The following is a 20,516-nucleotide window of genomic DNA, read 5'->3' on the forward strand; positions in this document are numbered from 1 at the left end:
TTTGCTTAAATAATTTTTTATATTATTTATCATGAGACATAAAAATTTTTAAATTATTAATTTTTGGTTATAATTAAAATATTTTTATTTTTTAAATTTAACTTAAAGTAAGAAGAATATAATTTTTTTTGTAAGTAAATAAGCTTTTAATTTAATGTTCATTTAACAAATATGTAAATTTAAATACTAAAATTCTTAATTTGACCTCCAAGATGTAGAAGAATTAATTTTTAGAGATAAATGAGTTTTTAAGAAGTTAAGAATAAATTAATATCCATCAATTCAAGCTAAATATTTATTTTTGTGTAAATTAGATATAAGAAATAAGAAAAAAATGAGTTATTTGTAACAAAATATCTTTCAATTTACTGTATTTATAAAAATCTAATAGAATGCTGTTAATAAAAGGGGATATTGTAATAAATTTTATCACCTATTAGTATTAACAAATATTTTATTATGATCAACAGTCCTATTTAATTAAGTAAACAAAATAAAGCCACATAATATTTGTTTATTACTTTAAAAATTTAATTAAAATCCAGAATAATTGCTGAGCTGAAAGAACTAGATAGATTAGAATTTAAGAAGATTAAAAGTATTTTATTATAATAGTAAATGAATAGCTCATAGCAAAATAATTATTATATGACCATTTTTAGTGGATAAAAAGACGGATTAACTTCTTTTGTAAATAGAATAGGTATTTTTTAACCAATATCTTTCACACATTACAAAAGACATTATCATTATAGAGAAAATTAGCGAGAGATTATTTTAACTTTTTTTTTAAAAAATAGGTCAAGGAGATGAAAAAAGTTATTTAATGATAGATAAAAATGAATAATCGATAAAATTAGATATATAATTCAACAGCAATGTGTAATTTATAAATTTGCTTAATTACAAAATATTTATTTCTACTAAATTTATATAAAAGATAAGCATCTAAATCTTCAGTGATAGTATTTCTTTTTGACCTAACATCCAAGATGTCTTTTGATAATGCTAAAAGAATGTAAAATTAGTCTTTATACGATCATTTAAATTAAAAAATTGTATTAAATATTTAGCTATTAGTCTATAAAAACAATTATTAACTAAAATAAATGCATTATATTTCTACTTGGAAATAAACTTGATATGTCTTGTAGCAGATAAATCCATTCCTCAGATGTATGTTTTTTTGTTTTTTTGTAAAAGTTAATTCTCCTATAAACTTTAAAAGGCAAATGCGTTTGCTTAAAAAAATAATATGATTTATCTTGAAATATCATGTACTGTACCTATGAAGATAAACGAGTTCTTAAAATTGCTTTAGTAAAAAGTTATAATCTAAAAAGAGGTAAAAAGTAATCCACAACAACAAACTTCTACTTAAAATTAAAAAGTAATTTACTAATAATTTAATCTTTATTAACCAAAATGAACTAAAAGAAAAGTGTTATACTTGATGCCAGAGATATTTTTTAACAAAATATATTAAATATGTGTGATATGGGAAAATCCTAAACTTTATAGACTGTGAAGCCACAATTAGTTGCTACTAAGAAAGTTGAAGAAGTTATAAGTATAGAATCATCAGTTTAGAATAGTGCAAGAGATAAATGGCAGACTTTGTAAAATATTGTTACTGAGATTTAGGAAGATGAAAAAAAATATACAGAATAATTAGAAAAATGTTAATTTCAATAATAAGTTTTAAACCAACAATATAACTTTCACCAAGCAGCTTTGCAGTAGAAATAAAAAGATTTGACTGATTTCCTTTTATACATAAATCGATAACACAATGAAAATTAGATTAAGCTTTAAAATAAGAGTAGAATATTTGTCAAAGATATTTTATGCAATATTGATTAAATAAAACAATGGAATAACTTAATTCATTTGAATGTCTCTGATAAATATCAAATCGACTCTTTTATATAACTTACTTCTTAAATGATGTAAGAAAATATTTTCTAACTACTACAAATCATCATATCAAAAGATGTGCTACCATAAACTAAAATAAGCAATAATTAAAATGTAATATAATAATTTATTTATTTATTTAGATTTTAGATTTTAATTATTTTTTAGGACATATAAAAAGTAGTAAACCATCTATTATTGAATCAGAGTTTACTTTAAGATAAAATAACTGCTGATGGATACTAAAAAGTATAACTTTTTAATATATTTTTAGAGAATTTCTAATCAAATTAAATTCAGTTGAGTCAATTTGAGTTTGGTAAAACAAGCAATTTCGGTTTAAATCCTCTCATAAACTAAAGTTTATAAAATAATGGATAAATTTTGTAGTAATAAAATTTAGAGACTAGCATTGAAAATAATATGAATTAGGTAAATGAATAAACTTTTTAGTTTTAAAAATAACTGGAATTGCAAAGTTCTGTGAGTTAAACTCATTAGTAAAGCTCAAAAGCATAGATAAGCACAAAGTCTTAAACACCGTAGTCATATAAATAAAATAAAATATAAAAATTTGAGTTTTCCCCAATATTACTTAAACATAAAAAGTTTGTTGAATATTTTAAAACTCCTACAAAAAGGAATCAAATACAAATAGAAGACCAATAGATGGATTAAGAAATCCAACAATAATAAAGATCTCTAACCCCTAGTTACTCTTCAAAAACTGGATATTACAACAATAAGAGCTAAGTCAAATAACCTTATGTTCAAAAATCGGCTCTAACTGATTAAAAAAGATATGATTACTAACAAAAAACTTAATATTTCAATAATTCATAATTTTAAAAGAATTTAACTCCTTAAAAAAAGTAAACATTGCTGTCTGTAAAACAATAAAAGGTTTAAAATCAAAGTTAAATTAAACAATAAATAGAATAAAGTGATTTTATATTTGACTGTGAATATCTAAGATAATACTATTCTTTTTTAAGAAAGTTGAACAACTAAAATAACTTAGTGCAAAATTTTGATATGTTAAGATTTTTAGATTATAACCCTGTAATTAATCTCTAAATGTAAATCAATGATAGTCTTTATGATTAAGCACTATCAATGAGGTATTTAATTATTATTCTTATTATATATATATATATATTTATTATGCTTTTTGATAAATAAAATAGATGGTGGTGGATAATTTAAAATAAATCAAATAAATTATAAAATTAAAATGCAAATTTATTCTGCAGCTAGGAATTGAGTTTAGATTACTTTTCTTATTTAACTCCTTTAAAATTGTTTCAAAAGCAAAATTTACAAAAAGAAGATTTCGATGACAGCTATTTAATAAGTAATGTTTCAAGCTTAGTTAGTTACAAAACAAATCAATTTAAAACTAATGATTAAGATTATTTTAAATAAGAAGAATTAAAAATTTAAGTAAAATAGTTTTAATGCATATTTTCTTTGTTAAAATTATAATTTATAAAAACTAGAATATTTTTAAGAAGAGCCAATAAAATCAAATCACCGCCCTGTAAGAAGAAAAACATGTAGCTAATCCTTAAAAATGGTACCATATAAACAACAAGAAATCAATTACACTATACAATCATTTATAGCCATTTTAAGAAATAGAAAAATAATATGTATTCATTCATATAATTTAATATTTTCATTGTTTTGAAATAATCATGTAAAATATAGGTAGACTTTTAAGCTTAAAACTAGGATATACTTTGTATTCCAACTTCTTTTCTTTTTACAAAAGAAAATTTTAAGCAGCAGGCTCAAAAATTTTAATAAGAATTTGATAAATTAGATGGAAGTATAAATCAGATTTATTTAGATTAAAGCCATTAAAAGGATATATCTTAAAATTTTTTGACAAACACATGGATTGTTAAGATCATCGATAATAAAAACGACAATTATGACTACAAAAGTAACTATTAATTTATTTAATACAATTAAATGAGAAATAAATATGATTTTAAATTGAATAGTAATTTACAAAAAGGAAGATATTTAATAGTTTAAAAACTAACTTTTGTAGCCAAAATAAAAAATATAAAAAATAATTGTTCAAAAATATATTGAATAACCTCTACTTCTTGAAAAAAGAAAGTTTACAATAAAAGGTTTTGTATTAGTAACATCTTATAATGATCACCTAAATGGTAATTATAAAGTTTAATGATACTTTATCAATAATTTTTATATTTTAATAAAGCTTACTGGTACGAAGATGGGTTTATTTCTACATGTTCTAAAAGCTATTAAATTTTAGATTTAGATGATGATGCTTCACATAATACCAATGATTAAAAGTAATTTAAAGCTTAGAACTATGGTATTTTTGAAAAGTTTAACAAGATGAGTCTATCTGAATACAAAGATGCCCACTTTTAATTCCAAAATTGCTCATTTGATAACACAATCTTATAGCAAATTAAAGTATAAATAAATTCTATATTTTTTATAATTTTAAAAATATATAATTATAAATAATTTTTATTTATTGATACAATTAATTATATTTCAAAATAAATAGAAACTCTCTAGTGAATTTATTAAATATAAAGCTTAAGATATCCTCAATGATAGATTACAATTTTGCTTTTAGGTAAATAAATATCACTAACTTATTTCAATAATTCATTCTTTGCAATTAAATATTTCAAATATTCATTAAATAATATTTTTGTTCAAACAAAATAAATATTAACTAAATAAATAAATAATATATTTTGAATTAAATATATTTCATTTTAAAAAGGTTATTTCTTTAAATTTTATTGTTGATAAATACTTAAAAGTATGGTTACTTTCAGTTAACACAAAGTTGAAGTAAGGAAATAGTTAAAACTAATTTTTATATAAATTTTATAATGAGCTTATTGATCAAACTTTTAGATTTGCTGTTGATCCATTATTCCCTCCACCATACTACACTAAATCTTAATATGATAAAATACCAAAAAACTTGATCTAAACTAATAAATATTCTCATATATATAGCAGTTGAAATAATGAGGAAAATTGATCCTATATTCCCTCCACCATACTACACTAAATCTTAATATGATAAAATACCAAAAAATTTGATCTCAACTAACAAATATTTCCATAAATATAGCTGTAGAAATAATGATGAAAATTATATTATTTAAAAAAAATATACTAAATTGTTTGTGTTTAATAAATTAATTTGTTAAAATGAAACAAATGTTTTTTAACTAACTTTTTTAAGTACATAAATAAAAAATAATAGTTTTTTTTCTATATTTTTATCTCAATAAAATCAATTTAAATTGATTATCAAATAAATATTTTTTCATAAATTAATTTCCTTCAAATAGATTTTCATAAATAGAAAAATAAAAGGCTAATTCAATTTAAATTTTCTTTTCAATTAGGATATTAATAGTTAATTGCCATGTCAAAGTAAAACTCTACATTTTTTTCTGTAAAAACTCTTCTAGCTTCTACTTCACTGTCCACATCATGAACTTTCCATTTATTGAAATTGTGATCTTTAACTACTCCTTCCCAAACTAAAGCACATTTATTATCTGTCAAGTCAACTGGAGTAATAATTTCACCATTTTCATCTTTAGGTAAGTAGCTGTTTTTGTTCCATTTAATACGACGAAGCATAAGCTTTTTATAAAACTTAATTGCCTTGGGACCACCTTCAACGAGGACTATTGCAGGCATATTTATAGTAGATCTACTTTCAGGATTTTCTACTGGGTTAATAAGAGCACCATGCAATTACATTTATTATGCATTGATGTCAACCTTAAACTTATGAACTCTGTCTTATAGATTTTCAATTCTGAATAGGGCTACTCTACATTCAATAGCACTATCTCTTTTAAGCTTACGTAAGAATTTCTCAGCTTTTTGCTCTTTAGTCAATTAACGTTCTTAATTTCTACGAAGATGCTCCTACAAACGCTCAGCTATGCCTTATCTAACCAAAGCTTCCATTTTTGTAGGATCAGCAACTGCTTCATTACCTAAAACACGCATCATATTTTTTAGTCTAACTTTAGGAGGAGGAGGCTTGATTAATCCTAATTTTATTTTATCTTGCTTTTCTTTTTCTTTTTCTAAACGATGACGTCTGCTCAGCTTTTTTTACTCTTTCTTAGTTAAGTAGTTAGGAATGACTACGAGTTGATTAGAATTAGGCAATCCATCATTTTTAAAAGGCTTAGGATGCTCTATCAAGTTAGTAATTTTTTCTTAACGATAATAATCCTTAGAGTATTCGAAATTTTCAACTTATAATTTAGACAATAATTGCTTAATAATCTCTAAATTATCCAAAATGTTAATTGACAAATTATTTTCGTTGGCTGTTTAATTTTCAGGATTGTTATTAGTTGTAGCATTAGATTCGTTTCCTGCTTGAATTGCTTAATTAGCAATTGTTTAGTTAGCTTGGTCTAATGGTAAGTAGTATCTTCTAGTATTATCGAATAATGCCAAATCCCACCATTCAATATCTGGAATAGGATCGTGATGCTTTTGCTTCAAACTCTACTTTTTTTTGTGTAAACTTTGTAAATATTTGCTATTTGTTTTCTAAAAATCTTCTCTTCTGTAATCAGTTTCAGTTTTTTGAATCAATTATCTGAAATCTTCATTTTTTTCTATATTTTCTTCATTTTATTGGTTTTCTTATTCCATTTTTTGTTCAGTCTCACTTTCACTTGAACTAGAACCAGATTAATCTTCTTCACTCTTACTCTCAATATCCATTTTATCTTCATATTCTTCTTTTTCGTCTTCAATTTAATTTGTATCTTCTATAAAGTTAAGTGCATGCATTTTCTTCCTTTCTCTCTTTAAACTTGTTGTAGTAAATATGCTAGAATCTTAAAATACTTGTGAGCTTTTTAAAATTATAAAATATTTAATAAAGGTTTATAAAATTTAATAAAATTTACTTTTAAAAACGAGCATTTCTAGCCATTTTAGTTAATTTATCTAGTTGCTTCTTTTGTTAATTGATTTTTAAGGTGCTTTTATTTGAGTCAATTACAATTATGTTACCCTTAATATCGATTAAATTACCTTTTTCATCTAAACGTACTTCTTTTTCTTTGCTGTCAATTTTTATCTCTTCCTTCTTGCTTGATTTATCTAAATCTTCTGGCTTTATTTTGCCTTCTTTCAGCAATTTTTCAATTAATTTTTATTCTTTTTCCTTTTTCTTAGCAAATTCCTAAAGTTATTTCATTTCTAATTCTTATTTTGTAAGAGGTTTCTTTTCCTCTTTCTTCTTTAATTCTTTTTGAATTTTTGTTTGACTTATAGAACTTGGTTAGCCAGGTTTTATTCCTTATTAAGCATTTTAGACTTTTTAAATGACAGCTGTATTCTTTTTTAATTCAGCAAGTCTTTTTTCTTCTTCTCTTAACTTCTTAGCTCTTTCTATGATTTATTATTACTAGCTTTTTAAATCAATTGTTTTAGGTGCTACTTATTATGGGTTAGGTTAAGCTTCACTAAATTTATTTTAAGATTGTTCAGAAGTGTTTTTATTTTCATTTTTATTTGATGCATTAGAATCTTGATTTTTTTAATTTGAAGATGCGGCATCAATTATTTTACTATCTTAAGCTTATGAACTACCCTATTATGTTAATTATTTTGAAGCATTTTAATTATTTTATACAGCTGCTGCAGCAGATGTCAAACTAGATCCTGTAGATTAAGGAACCTATTATTGGCTAATTGGTTTAGCAGGCTATTTCATAGTAGATAATTATTATTTTTTAAAAGCAGCATAAGATATAGAAGAACTGCTAGATGTTGGAGGTTTAAGACTGCCATAAGATATTTTATTTGCTGTACTTGGAGCTGTAGGAAGATCTGCAGTTTTTATTTTTTTTTAAGGATCATTCCCTTAAATTTCTTCTCCTGGCCTCTTACTCATTTTCTAAATTTTTAATAATATCTTTTTTTTACTATTAGATATATTAATTTTTAAATTAAGGTGGCTAGAAAAAATTACATTAAATAAACCTTAATTTATTTTCTTTATTTACTAATATGAAATTTTGATATGGATGGTTTCTCATAAAAATAGTAAAATATGTATTCAGTCCAACATTAAATAATAAAATTTCTTATCACAATTTTAATTTTTTATTTTAATATAATAAAATTAATTTATTAATTTTCTTTCAAGTTTAGCATAGAAAAATCTATTAAAAAATTGGTTCATTAATTTCAATCAAATAGAATGAACAATATAATATACAGAACCATAAGGAGATCAATATATAAACATAACCAAAAATGAGTGTGCATAATGCATTTCATAGTGTTAAACTTGCACTAGTCCGTCAAATAGTCAATTTTTAAGCTGTCCTTAGGGAAAGTAAAATACTTTTATCATAAATAAACTAAATATATATAGTTAGGTTTCTTAATGGTAGTGCTTGCTTTCATACCTGCCAAGAAAGGTAATACTCTGAAAATAATGTTTGCAAAATCTGTCATTAAACTTGTGAACTATGTACTCACTCTTATTTTTAAAAAATAACTTATAATATGGGATATTTATTAATGAGACCCTATGATATATATATATAAAAAAACATTTTAAAATGCTTCAATTAATTTAAAATTTCTAAAATTAAAAATTATCCGAAAAGCATTTAATAAAGTTAACCTCAATTATTTTCAAAGTATTTTAATAAAAAAATAAGATTGTTTACTAAGTCTAGGAAAATTTTTCAAAATAAAAATTAATATATACTTAAATTTATTTGATTAAAATTGAACTAATGAGGTAATAATTATACTATTAACTCTAATTTATTTACAAATAATACTATTTAAGTTTTCAAATAATAAACATATTTATTTAATTAACACTTTTTTATTAATTTATAAAAGCGTAAATATTATTATGTGATTAAATCAATAAATAATATCATAATTATTGTTTCTTAACTCATTAAGCTATTCTTCTACATAAAAACGTATTGTATTCATATTTTCATCAGAGGAATCTTTTATCTTGTTTCTGGTTAATGTGTTTATATACTTGTCTGCAAAATTACTCTTTTCTTCTGCAAGTGAAAGCTACTTTTAAGCATCATCTGAGAGCTTTAAGAATGAATAGATTAAGAATAGTGTGTAATTACATTCTATCAGTGAATGATATTCTTTATTGTTTTTGCAAATTGCATAAAGGTGTTTTATGGCATCTATAAAACTATCTTCAATTTCTACTTTCTTGTCTAGAATTCTCATCTAAATTCTTAATATTTTTTCATGAATCATTTTTTAAATGCTTTCTTTTCTGACAGACTGATTCCTCTAAGAATTAAGGATATCTTAAATCATGCTTTAGGCCACTTCCTTTCTCCAGTCTTCTGCACTCATAGTGGAAAGATAAACCAATTCACGCTAAGGATCATCATGCTTTTCTAAAAGTTCATCTATTCTTTTTTACCTAATTTTAAATAGAGCTACTCTTATTTATTCATTCTCTTCAATAACCTTTGAGAAATTTGCTTTATTTTAATATTTCTTTGAGAGTATCTGCTCTAGGTGCTATATTATTTCATCTAATACGCTATCAATATTATTAGAGGGCTTCTTTTTTTGAACTGCTTATCTTTTTTTCCCATTTTTGATTTAATATTCATCAATTTCAAAATCTTCATCCTCTTCTTCATCATCATCGTAATCTTCACAGAATTTATCATTTAAATCCTAATCTTCTTCGTATTCCATTTTATCTCCTTATGTTTTTAATTACACTGTACCTAGCTCTACTGTTTAGTTATTATTTTCATGAGTTTAAATTTCTATAGTTTTTTAATTAAATTCTATTTTTTATTCTTCTTAATCTTCTCCTTCTTCTTCTACACTCATTTAACCTTAAACCTTTTAAAATCTTTTGTTGCTTTCTTTCCTCTCAATAATTGATTCATCTTTTTTTAACTTTTTAACCTTTAATGGCTCTTTGAATTTAATTGAATCTTCCTTGTCTTCTGATTAACTTAAATTTTAATCTATGTCATTTAAATCAATATCAAAAGGATACATCATTTTAATTATCAAATTTTTAAGCTAAGGATAGCTATTTGATAGACTGTCATTAGCTACAAGTTCATAAAAATGAGCTTTTTACATTTCAATTAATTATTTTTGTGATTTCTTGTCTACATCCATTATAAAATGGTTTTTATCATTATCATTATAAAGAGCAAGATACAGCAAAGTTTTTCCTAGTGCAAAAATTTCATTTTAAGTAATTTATTCATCACTATATTTGAAATTAGCTTTGTTTTTTCTAATTTCATGATTTACAAATTCTATTTTGTACTATTGCAAATATTGGTTGTTTTTATTGATTTCTGAAGAACCTAAATCAATGTATTTTACTTTCTCCATGAAAAACATTATATTATTCGGAGATATATCACCATGAAAACTCTTTATTTCTCTAAGATATTTTAGTCCAACCAGTAAATTCCAAGCTATATAAATTAAATCAATCTCTCTCCATGTATATCCGTCATCTTAAAACATATCATCTATTTCTAATAGAGTAGCTTCTCCTAATTCAAAGACCAGTATTCTCTCTTGATCACAAAATCCAATTAAATTATTAACAAAATCTAATTGTTATTTTTTTAAATTGATAAGCCTTCGTTTTTCTTAAAGATAAGTTGTCTTTCTGCTTACTGTCTTAACCGCTATTACTTTTTATAGATTATTGTCATAATATGCATCAACAGTTCCAAATCCACCTTCACCACAATTTTCTAATTTAACACATTTCTTTGATATGTCAACACTTTAATATTAAAGATAAATGTTATCTTCAGCTTCGTTATCCTAATTTTTTCTCATTAACTACTTCTAAAACAAATTAATTTTGTTAGAATTTTTTAATTTGACTACAGTTTATCATAAAAATTAATAATGAGAATGAATAGCTTTTATTTATTTATTTTTTTAGAGATCTTTTCAATTCTTTCATCAAAAAAAACCGCAAAAATGTTTCTATCTACTTCATTAAATAATAAACATTTATTAATTGGTTAATATTAAAAATATCATTAACTGAACAAAATAGTTTTTTTTCCTTGTAAATCTATATTATAAATTCTAAAAAAATTAATTAATTTATTAATTTCACCATCTTACCAAAGTTGGAATTGACAATTTCAATATATAAATAATATTTTAGTTAAATTATAATTATTTTAAAATTGAAAATAGAATTTTAATCTTCAAAAAAATAAAATTATTAAATAAAGTCAAATATAATAATGAGAAAACAATAAAATTTATTTAATTCCATTCAGAAACGCATTTAATATATATAATGAGATTAAGACACTTTTTGAAGCTTATTAGAAAATGTTAATAAACCAAAATCAAAAAAAAAAAAAAATATTTAGATTTAAAATTATTAAATTTAATATATTAATTCTAATACTAAGAAATAACTGATATATTTGAAAATCAAATTATTTCAAAAATGGGAGAAGAATGGATCAATCGAACATCAGAGAAGAATGGAATTATCAGAAAAGAAAAGATATGTCCTTATTTATATATGAATGACAAAAATAAAAAATTTGTTATTCTATTTGTTTATATAATGCAATACCTAAGTTTTATAAAACCAATTAAAGATGAATGAATTTTTGATTGATTTATTGATTCAATTAAATTTTGTTTAAGTTTTTGATTGATGTATAAATAAAATGAATGTAGAATAGTAATCTGTTTAATGAATGAAGGATAAGTGTATAGAGTCTATGTGAATTAGTTAATCAATCAACCATTTGGTAAGGGTTTGTATGAATAGTTTTGAAAGTTACATGCATATTTGTATGTATGTATGCATATTAACAAACAAACAAAATAGGAAAATAAGAAAGACACGAAAAATAATAAGAAGAAGAAAGGCTTTTAATTTTATTTATTGATAATTATTAGATAGGTATTTCGCTATAGTAGCAGCATTAAATCAAACAAAAAGTAAGTAACAATATAAATATCAAAAAGTTACTTTATAGGATTAATGGAAGAAATTATAAAGCAATCAAAGTTAAGATATCTAGAATGTCCTAAAGGGCACCTCCATGACGGTGAGTAGCTCAATTTTATTTGTGTAGATCCTGTTTGTAAAGATAGTGGCTTAATTTGTTCTATTTGTAGAATAGAAATTCACTAAAAACATAAAGTGATGCCATTGAAATTATTTTTGTGTGAAGTAGCTTCAAAAATGAAGAGTCGTCAATAGCTCAATAGCAATATAGATGAACTACTTTCATAGCTTGATTCTCTCAACCAATCTATTCTTTATAATTTGAAAGAAGTTGTTGAGAGTTTAGCCCTCACAATTAAAAATTTTGAAACAGAATGCGCCAATACAATAAAGCGTATTCGTGAGAAGATAATATCACAAGCTTTTATGAATGAGCATATGCCTAAAGTTATAGACTCTATAGTTAATAGCGAATACACTGACGTAGAAGCTCTTAAATCCGAGTGCAAAAAGCTCGTGGATTCTATAAATTATTCAGAAAAAAAAGGAATAGAAATTGATATTCGCCCTGAAAAGTCAATAGAATCATTCTCAATTACAGAGTAAGATATTATCAAGAATATTCAAAAGGCATCCAAGCAATTTATAGAAAGCATCAAAAAGTTAGAAAAATCTTTTGAAAAAACTATTTCTGCATCTGATGTCAGCGTTTAATTCTAATTTTCATAGACCTTCAAATCATCTACCATAACAGTTACTGATAGCAAGGTAAAAATGTCGTTTTTATTTATCAATCCACTTTTATCTTATTAGAACTTGCTCTATTTATTTTTGCTGAATATAATTTAGAAAAATAAAGAATAAATGTTTACTTATTGTTGGGACAATAAACTGTAAAATTTATTTATTTATTTACTTATCTGAATGAATGTTTAAAGTTAAAATATTTAATGCAGTTAAAAATCCTTAACTTTTAAATAAATAGCTCTAGCAGAATTTAGTTTAATTTAATAATAAAATGTTTATTTTTAAAATGAAAAGTAAAATTTAAGCAAACTTATAGTTTATTTTTTGCCTTTTAATGAATAATTTAAAGCATAGTCAGTCAGAGTATTTAATAAATCCTGAGTATAAAATGTATTTTTCACTGACTTGCTAACAAAACATAAATAAATGTGAAATTTTAATAATATTAAATTATATTAAATAGACTGCAATTCAAGGATCTAACTAAAACTATGAAAATAGATTTGCCTTGTTGGAACCTGAATTAAGCATGGAACATCCAACTCGTTTTGCTTTCTAAGTTAAACATATAGCAAATTGGATTGGATTTGGAGTTTGTCTCAAAAACGTCTTAGAGAAAAAAGCATATAAGTTTGAATATAATAATATCGGGCATGGTGCTTATTTAATATCATCTAACGGTTATTCATGGTCACACTCTTCAAAAGAAGATAATATGGCAAACAAGAGCTTTGTATTCTCAAATGATGACATCATCATTTGTGAATTCGATTATACTAAAAAATTACTAACATTTAAAAAATAAAAAACACACAACAAGTTCACTCTTACTCTAGATTTTCCAGATACAGAAAAGGTAGTCCCTTGCATTAACTTATGCAATAAAGGAGAAAAAGTTGAAATAGTTAATAACATAGATTTAAGCAGCGAAGAACTATGAATAATTTGATAGAAATAAAAAATTTTAATAAAATTAAGTAGGTAATTAATTAGTAAAGCAAGCATTTTTTTATATTTTATTTTTATTCTGTTTCTCTTTTAAAACTAAAATATATTTTATATTCAATTAATTAACCAAATGGATTTAAATCCATTTTAAATAAGAAAATAAAAGCTACAATTATAAAAAATAATATTAAAGATAAATTAAAAGCTTTTTCTGCAATAATCGATTCCTAAAATGTTTCTGTATATCTTGTTTAATTGTGCAAAATAAAATACCTTAACTTCTCATTATATAGAACTACTTATATTAAGAGCCAAAAAATAATTTTTGAACTTACATTAAGTACTACAAAATAGCCCTCTAAAATGAGAAGGGGTTTCCTTAAATGTGGAGTTAGAGTATATTTTTAAATATTTTTTAGAAATTAAATAATTGGATAGTTTTTGTTTTCAAATATGAGCACTTTATTTATTTAGAAACACTTGCTATTATTTTCAGTAAATATATTTTTCTATGAAATTCATTAATATCTGATAATTTAAATTTAAATGTAGTTAAGATGCTTACCTAATTTGTATGTAAATGAGTTTCTAACAGAAACGAATTATTTTTAAATCTAGTAAATACTTGTGTTATTTAAATCTATTAACGTTATACTAAATATTTTAATAAAAAGTTAAATAGATTAATATTAGTGATCGATAGGATTATTATAGACAAATTATGAGATTCTACTAATTAATATAACAACTAATATTAAAAATCTAAAGAGCAATTATTACTAAAATCTAAACTTTTACTTATTATTAAGGTTTTTAATAGATATTTTTTAATTTATTCAGGTAGATGGTGGTTGTGGTAAATTCTTTACATATTAAGAAATTTAGTTATGGATATAGAAGGTTTTTTCAAATATCTTAAAAATAATATTTGTAATTAATTAAAAAAATGTATTGAATTTTTTATAGTTATAAATGCTAAATAAAATACTCTCAAAGCAAAACATGACACAGATAATTATTTTATAAGAAATAGAATGGAGGGAGGGAGGAAAATTGAGGAGTTTTTTTTTCAGTTTTATTTTATTATTAGTATTTATTTTTATAATTAAAAAGCTTCCTTTTTCTTAAATATTTGTTTAAATTTTTACTAGCTTAAAATAAGTTTTAAGTAAAATAATTAATATTCAATTTAAAATTAGATTTTAACTTATTTTACGTTTCAACTAAATTGATTACGTTAAGTCAATTTTTATGAATTTTTACCTCTTAATAAAATAAATATTACAATTTTTTGTAAAAAGCTGGATATCTATCTATCTATCTCTCCTTGAATTGATTTCTTAAATAGTTTTGCTGATATATCTAGAACTATTTAAGCTATTGATCATTAAAAAGAGTTATACTCCTCTGCTTTATTCGATCAAAATTTGTGAGAAGGAATGATCCTAAATAATATATAAATAAATTAATTAATTAAAAAATATATATTGAAACAAATATACATTTGCAATACATCCGTAAAATAGTACATAAAAATATTGCTTGTGAAAATCAAAGAAGCTTTCCAGTGAATATTAATTTATAATCAAAGTAGAAGGAAATAAACATAAATCGCATAAGTACTAGTAAAAAATGATAACTTCATTGAATCATATTCCTGAAGAATTGGATGACGATAAGCACCATTAGTCTTTTACAGAAACAAGCTATACAGTTACAGAGAGGACCATAGGTATTGATAACATACAGCCAAAACAAACTACAATAAATTAAATACAAGAGATTAATAAAAATTATTTGAAAAGAGGAAGCCTTAATACTGATAGACTGCTTCTTTTAATCAGATCTGTAAATAATTTCAAGTTAAACGAAAAGGATAGCTTGAAGATCGCTGAAGTTAATAATTATAAATTGAATGATAGAGATAAGCTACTAATGGATATTTTAAAGCAGGATGTCATCGATTTAAAGTTTGAAGAAAACTAAAATGTAATTGAATATTTAGTTGATGAAATTAGTTTATGAAATTACTTAATAAGCTTAAAATGAATAAATAAATACAAAAACTAAAAAAATATGATCAATTTCTTTACTTAAAATATTTAGGTTGCTATCTACATACTCAGAAAGAAAATTAAAAATGAATTAGAAGTTAATTTTTTGAACAATCTTGTAAAAAATCTTCCCTTTTTCTCCAGTTCTAATGTGTAATAAGAAACAAAAGATCACTCATAATTTAAAAGAATAGTTCAAGCATTATAATATAGACATTTTAATAAGCAGTAAACTATCTTTAACTATGGTAAAACAAATTAATTATTTACATTAAAAATCTAATACATTAATTGATAAAAAATCCTGAAGTAATCAAAAATTATTTTATTAAAATCCATTTGCAGCTGTATAATTTTGAACAAAAAATAATTTGGTTCCATTAAAGGATTTTTGAAATTTATTCAATTGAAATTAAAAATGTGCGACTGAAAATAATAATTAATTTTTTTTATAATTTAATTTAAAGGTGAAAAAGGAACTGAATTCTTTACAGTCATAAAGGGTAAATTAAATTTAATTAATTCATTTTTCAAGTATTTACTTTCAAATTCATTAATTTCTAAACTTTTTTAAAATAAAGGCGCAGTTTTTTGTTTGGTTCCTGACCCAACATACAAAAAAATTGAATAAATTAAGAAACATGAACCGCTAAAAGAAATAGAAAAAAAAGATAATGAGAGCAAAGTGGAAGCCACTGCTCGTGATTTTTTGAATAACATAGTTTTGAGTGTAAACAAAAAGATTAAAATAGAGCATAATGTTTTGAGTTTTGTTGACATAATCAGAAGCTAAGCTAGGCTAAAGAAGTAAAAAAAACCTGCTGGCAGATAATTGTAAACTATTTAAAATTATAAATTTTTCATTTGTTAAATTTTTAAATATTTTTTTAATATCAGAATGAGATCCACTACAAAATAGCTTGAAGAAATGTTTGAAGAAGAAGAAAAATAAAACGATGTCTTATCTGATACGGAATTCTTAAAGTAAAAATTTCCAGGTTTTATATTAGTCAAAACCTTTTTACCTGGAGAAAGTTTTGGTGAAATTGCATTGATGACTCAATAAAATCGGTAAAAAATACTCTAATTACTAATTATATTTTATATTAGCTTAGCTAATTAATATTAAAATATATTTAAAATTAAATTAAAAATATTCCTAGTTCTGCAACTCTTGTTGCTAAAGAAGATTGTGATCTATTGGTTTTAGATAAAGAGGGATTTGATAAAACTATTTCATATATGAAGCAAAACACTATCAGAGAAAAAATAGAATTTATTAAGAGCTTTGAATTCTTCAGCACTCTCTCTACTAAAAGGGTTTTATAGTTAATTTAGCAATTTAAAGTCATCAAAGTTAATGGAAGACAGAATATATATGAAGAAGGTGAAAATTCTAACTTTTTCTTCTTGATTAAAGAAGGCGAAGTAGAATTGCAATCTAGATACAGCAACCCTCAAGAGTTAGTCAAACAATATAGTATAGATAACGATCAGGTAAATACTTAAGAAATAAAATATTAATAAAAATAAAATCATTCAAAAATCTAGGAATATGATGATACTAAAGATTTAAAAGATCTTAGGATGAAAAAAGCTAAAATTGATGTTAATAAACTCCACACAGTAAAGATTCTTGGATAAAACAGCTATTTCGGAGAAGAAGAAATAGTTAAAAACTTGACCAAAAGAGAAGCAAAGGCCATTTGCAAAGGACAAGGAGCTGAAATTTATGCAATTGAAAGAAAGGTAAAAAATTTTATCAAAAATAAATAAATTTTAAAATTAATTTAATTTTTTTTAAATATTAAGAGACTTCATTAAGTTTTAGGATACAATATTTTTGACAGATTTAAATAGTCAGTAGATTTCAAAGAAGAATTAAAATCAGAGCGTTTGAAAAACGCTATAAAAATGCAAATACCTCAAAAAGACATCTCAAATTTAAATGAATTCTTGGAAAAAGACAAAAAAAAGAAAGAATTTGAAATTCAAAAGGAAGAGCTGAAAAAAGTTCTTTTAAAAAAACAAAAATTAAATTTTTCAAAAAGATTCCAAGATTAAAATGAGAAAGAAAAGCAAGCTGATAGTAATAAAAATAAGGGTAGTATTGAGAACTTCGAAAATGATTCTGAAGAGATTAGTGATAGTGATATTTAAGAATATAATAGAGTCAAAAATTTAGAATAATAAAAGAAAGTTTTTTACAGGATTAATGATAAAATAAATTAGATGCATAAAAATAATTAAGAAATGACTGTAAACCACGCCAATCCCAACATAATTTAACCTATTTTCCCTTAAAAAGATCATCGTAAATCTTTTAGATATAATCAAATTCAAACATTTGATGATTTCAAAATTAGCACTGAGTAAAAATAAATACCAAAGTAGATGACCCCTAAAATAGATGTAATTCTTTCAGTTTATAAAATTAAATTAATAATTTTTAAATTAAAAGATTAGAAGAGCTTCTCATAAAATAATAACAACTCTTGATAATAGTTTGGATGAGTACATTCAAAAATCAACAAGAACTATACAAATAAAATCATTCACAAACCTATTTGAAATTGATGACAAGTCTATAGAAAAAGACGAACACTAACTACAAGAACCAGCTAGTAAATAATCGAAAGGAGAAAGCTAAACTAATATTTTATTGAATGATTAAGGTAGTAGTGATGAAAATGCAAAAGAAAAAATTATGTAATTATAAAGCAAATCAATGACAAAAACTGATAAGTTAATATTAAATTTAAGCAAAAACAGCTTAGTTTAAAAATAGCTCAAGCAAATAAGAGAATAAAACGAAGCTTTGCAAAAATCTAAAACTCCTTAACCCACTTATTAAATTTATAACTTTTAGAAGACTCTTACTCCTTCTTAAAATTAGCAAGAAGAGAGTAGTCCTTAAAAAATGAGAGTATAAAACTCCTCAAAAAAAATATTGAAGATAGCAGGGACAGGGCTTTTTCATGAAGAGATTGGAAATTCTCATTCTGTAAGCAATTTTACATCTCCTAAGTCCCGTCCTTTAATTGCTATATCCAGTGGGAGCAATACTATTGCTCACAGATAAGTGAAAACTTCATAAGCAAAAAATCATTTTCATGTTAGATCAAGTTCAAAGAGCTAAGTAGCACTAAATAATCCATCAGAATTTTCAGCATCTCAAATCCAATTAAATAATTCTCATACATGTGTAACACCATCCTAAAATATTTTTAGCTCAAGCTCAACATCAACAAATAATAACTATAAAAATCAGCTTGGAGCATTTAGTGTCCCATCATTTACTACATTATCAAGTATTTAAAATTTTAGTAGCATACAAACAACAAAGTAAAATAGTTCACAAGCTAATAACAAAGAGTATCCTACAGAAATCAAAAACGATATCATAATTGAAGAAATTCCAATCTCTGAATTTAATTTCGAGAAGTAAATTAAAAACAATAGTTAGTAGAGAAAAAGCGTATAAAGCATCAGTAAAGATACATAACAAGCTTAACAAGCAAGAAGATCAGTGTTGCTTTCACCTTAAACAGCAAGTTTATCTGCAGCATTTGATGAATAAAGATATGCTAAAAAACCTCTTTCGAGCAGAATAGTTAAGAAAGAGATTGTACCTCATAAAATACGTCCAATAACAAAGTTAGAGAACCATTCATATTTTAATTCAGTCCTTCATCTTTCAAACTAAGATTAAGTTTTTAAGAATCTTAATATCTCATAGCAAAATATCAAGTAAGTGAGATCTAATTCTTAGCTTAAAGGAATATCCTAACAAGGGACTAAAACCTTGTAAAATTTTTACAAAAACCTTGATGTAAAAGAAGAGTCAAAGACTATCGGCTTAGAGTAATTTAGGAAAAGGGTTTCTGCATTAAATAAAAACACTGTCGCTCATAATATATAAACTCAAATAAATGACAATTATTTAGTTACATAAGAAACAAGCTCTTCCTCAAAGAGTATGCTTAGAATTAGAAGATCGTAATTGGCAACAAATACCGACGAATTGCTTTCAAAAACTACTAGGAATACATCCTCCCATCACCATCAATCATTTAATAGAACTTTTAATCAAAACTAGTAGCAATTATAAACAACTCAAAATATATCTTTAGCTGTCTTATCTTCTAAATATTCTGACAATAAAAACATCCTTTTTTGATTTAAAACACCTATAATACTATTATCATAATCAAATTACTCCATAATTATAAGAAAACATTTTTCTCCTGAGTTTTTAAGTTAAAAAATTATTAGCTTCAATTGAAATATTTGGTATTGAGTTAAACTATACTTTTTTATATATTTACTAATACCAAGATATTTTAATTATTTATATAAACTAAATTAATATTGAAAAAATATAAATAAACAACTTAATTAATTAATTACCATTTTTATTCAAAATATTATTTAAGGTATGAAAAGTACCAGTTATATTATTACGTATAGATTAAATAAATATCATGTGTGTTTTCTTAATTATTATAAAGGAATAACTAAAATCAAAGTCTTCTTTCTTCAAATTAATTTCACAATTTAAACAAATTAATATTTTGATTTGTCCATTAAAATTGCCAATTAGTCCTATTTAAAGCGTCTATGAGATTACGTTTAAAAGAAGAAATTTTTAAACAGTCTTAGAATTGATTGATGTAAGAAAATTAATTATTTTTCGATAAGAAATAATTCTGATGAAACCAAAAAAATTATCTTATTTGATATCTCTCTATTTCAAAATTTTAAATTAATCCAAGAAGTTCATATTGTAATTACTTTCAGTAATA

At 23.5% G+C, this 20,516-nt stretch overlaps 5 protein-coding genes across 5 annotated transcripts; 3 read left to right on the forward strand and 2 right to left on the reverse strand. All coding sequences in view use genetic code 6, as the record gives it.

Annotated features, from left to right (window-relative positions):
- Positions 1 to 240: 240 nt before the first annotated feature.
- TTHERM_00599950 (tubulin-tyrosine ligase family protein) lies at positions 241 to 4,948 on the forward strand (the record flags this gene model as incomplete). Its single annotated transcript, XM_001032469.2, has 14 exons — positions 241 to 598; positions 801 to 882; positions 941 to 1,018; positions 1,074 to 1,176; positions 1,229 to 1,390; positions 1,438 to 2,031; positions 2,086 to 3,038; positions 3,105 to 3,360; positions 3,417 to 3,569; positions 3,628 to 3,865; positions 3,927 to 4,100; positions 4,154 to 4,377; positions 4,475 to 4,546; positions 4,700 to 4,948. The coding sequence occupies 14 exons, from the start codon at positions 241 to 243 to the stop codon at positions 4,946 to 4,948; spliced, it is 3,696 nt and encodes a 1,231-aa protein (XP_001032469.2).
- Positions 4,949 to 5,331: 383 nt separating this feature from the next.
- TTHERM_00599960 (pre-mRNA processing factor 3 (Prp3) protein) lies at positions 5,332 to 7,873 on the reverse strand (the record flags this gene model as incomplete). The annotated part of the gene is made up of 2 exons (XM_001032470.1): positions 5,332 to 6,826; positions 6,882 to 7,873. 2 exons carry the CDS (start codon positions 7,871 to 7,873, stop codon positions 5,332 to 5,334), a joined length of 2,487 nt encoding a protein of 828 aa, XP_001032470.1.
- Positions 7,874 to 8,865: 992 nt separating this feature from the next.
- On the reverse strand, positions 8,866 to 10,812 carry TTHERM_00599970 (kinase domain protein; the record flags this gene model as incomplete). Its single annotated transcript, XM_001032471.1, has 1 exon — positions 8,866 to 10,812. One exon carries the CDS (start codon positions 10,810 to 10,812, stop codon positions 8,866 to 8,868), a length of 1,947 nt encoding a protein of 648 aa, XP_001032471.1.
- A 1,000-nt stretch (positions 10,813 to 11,812) lies between these two features.
- Positions 11,813 to 13,649, forward strand: TTHERM_00599980 (hypothetical protein; the record flags this gene model as incomplete). Its single annotated transcript, XM_001032472.3, has 2 exons — positions 11,813 to 12,730; positions 13,173 to 13,649. The coding sequence occupies 2 exons, from the start codon at positions 11,813 to 11,815 to the stop codon at positions 13,647 to 13,649; spliced, it is 1,395 nt and encodes a 464-aa protein (XP_001032472.2).
- Positions 13,650 to 15,289: 1,640 nt separating this feature from the next.
- On the forward strand, positions 15,290 to 19,891 carry TTHERM_00599990 (cyclic nucleotide-binding domain protein; the record flags this gene model as incomplete). The annotated part of the gene is made up of 9 exons (XM_001032473.1): positions 15,290 to 15,646; positions 15,764 to 15,959; positions 16,179 to 16,214; positions 16,293 to 16,545; positions 16,609 to 16,782; positions 16,875 to 17,208; positions 17,263 to 17,460; positions 17,524 to 18,123; positions 18,173 to 19,891. The coding sequence occupies 9 exons, from the start codon at positions 15,290 to 15,292 to the stop codon at positions 19,889 to 19,891; spliced, it is 3,867 nt and encodes a 1,288-aa protein (XP_001032473.1).
- Between the last annotated feature and the right edge of the window lie 625 nt (positions 19,892 to 20,516).

The sequence above is a fragment of the Tetrahymena thermophila genome (assembly GCF_000189635.1).
Source record: "Tetrahymena thermophila SB210 genomic scaffold scf_8254563, whole genome shotgun sequence".
Classification (NCBI taxonomy): Eukaryota; Ciliophora; class Oligohymenophorea; order Hymenostomatida; family Tetrahymenidae; genus Tetrahymena; species Tetrahymena thermophila.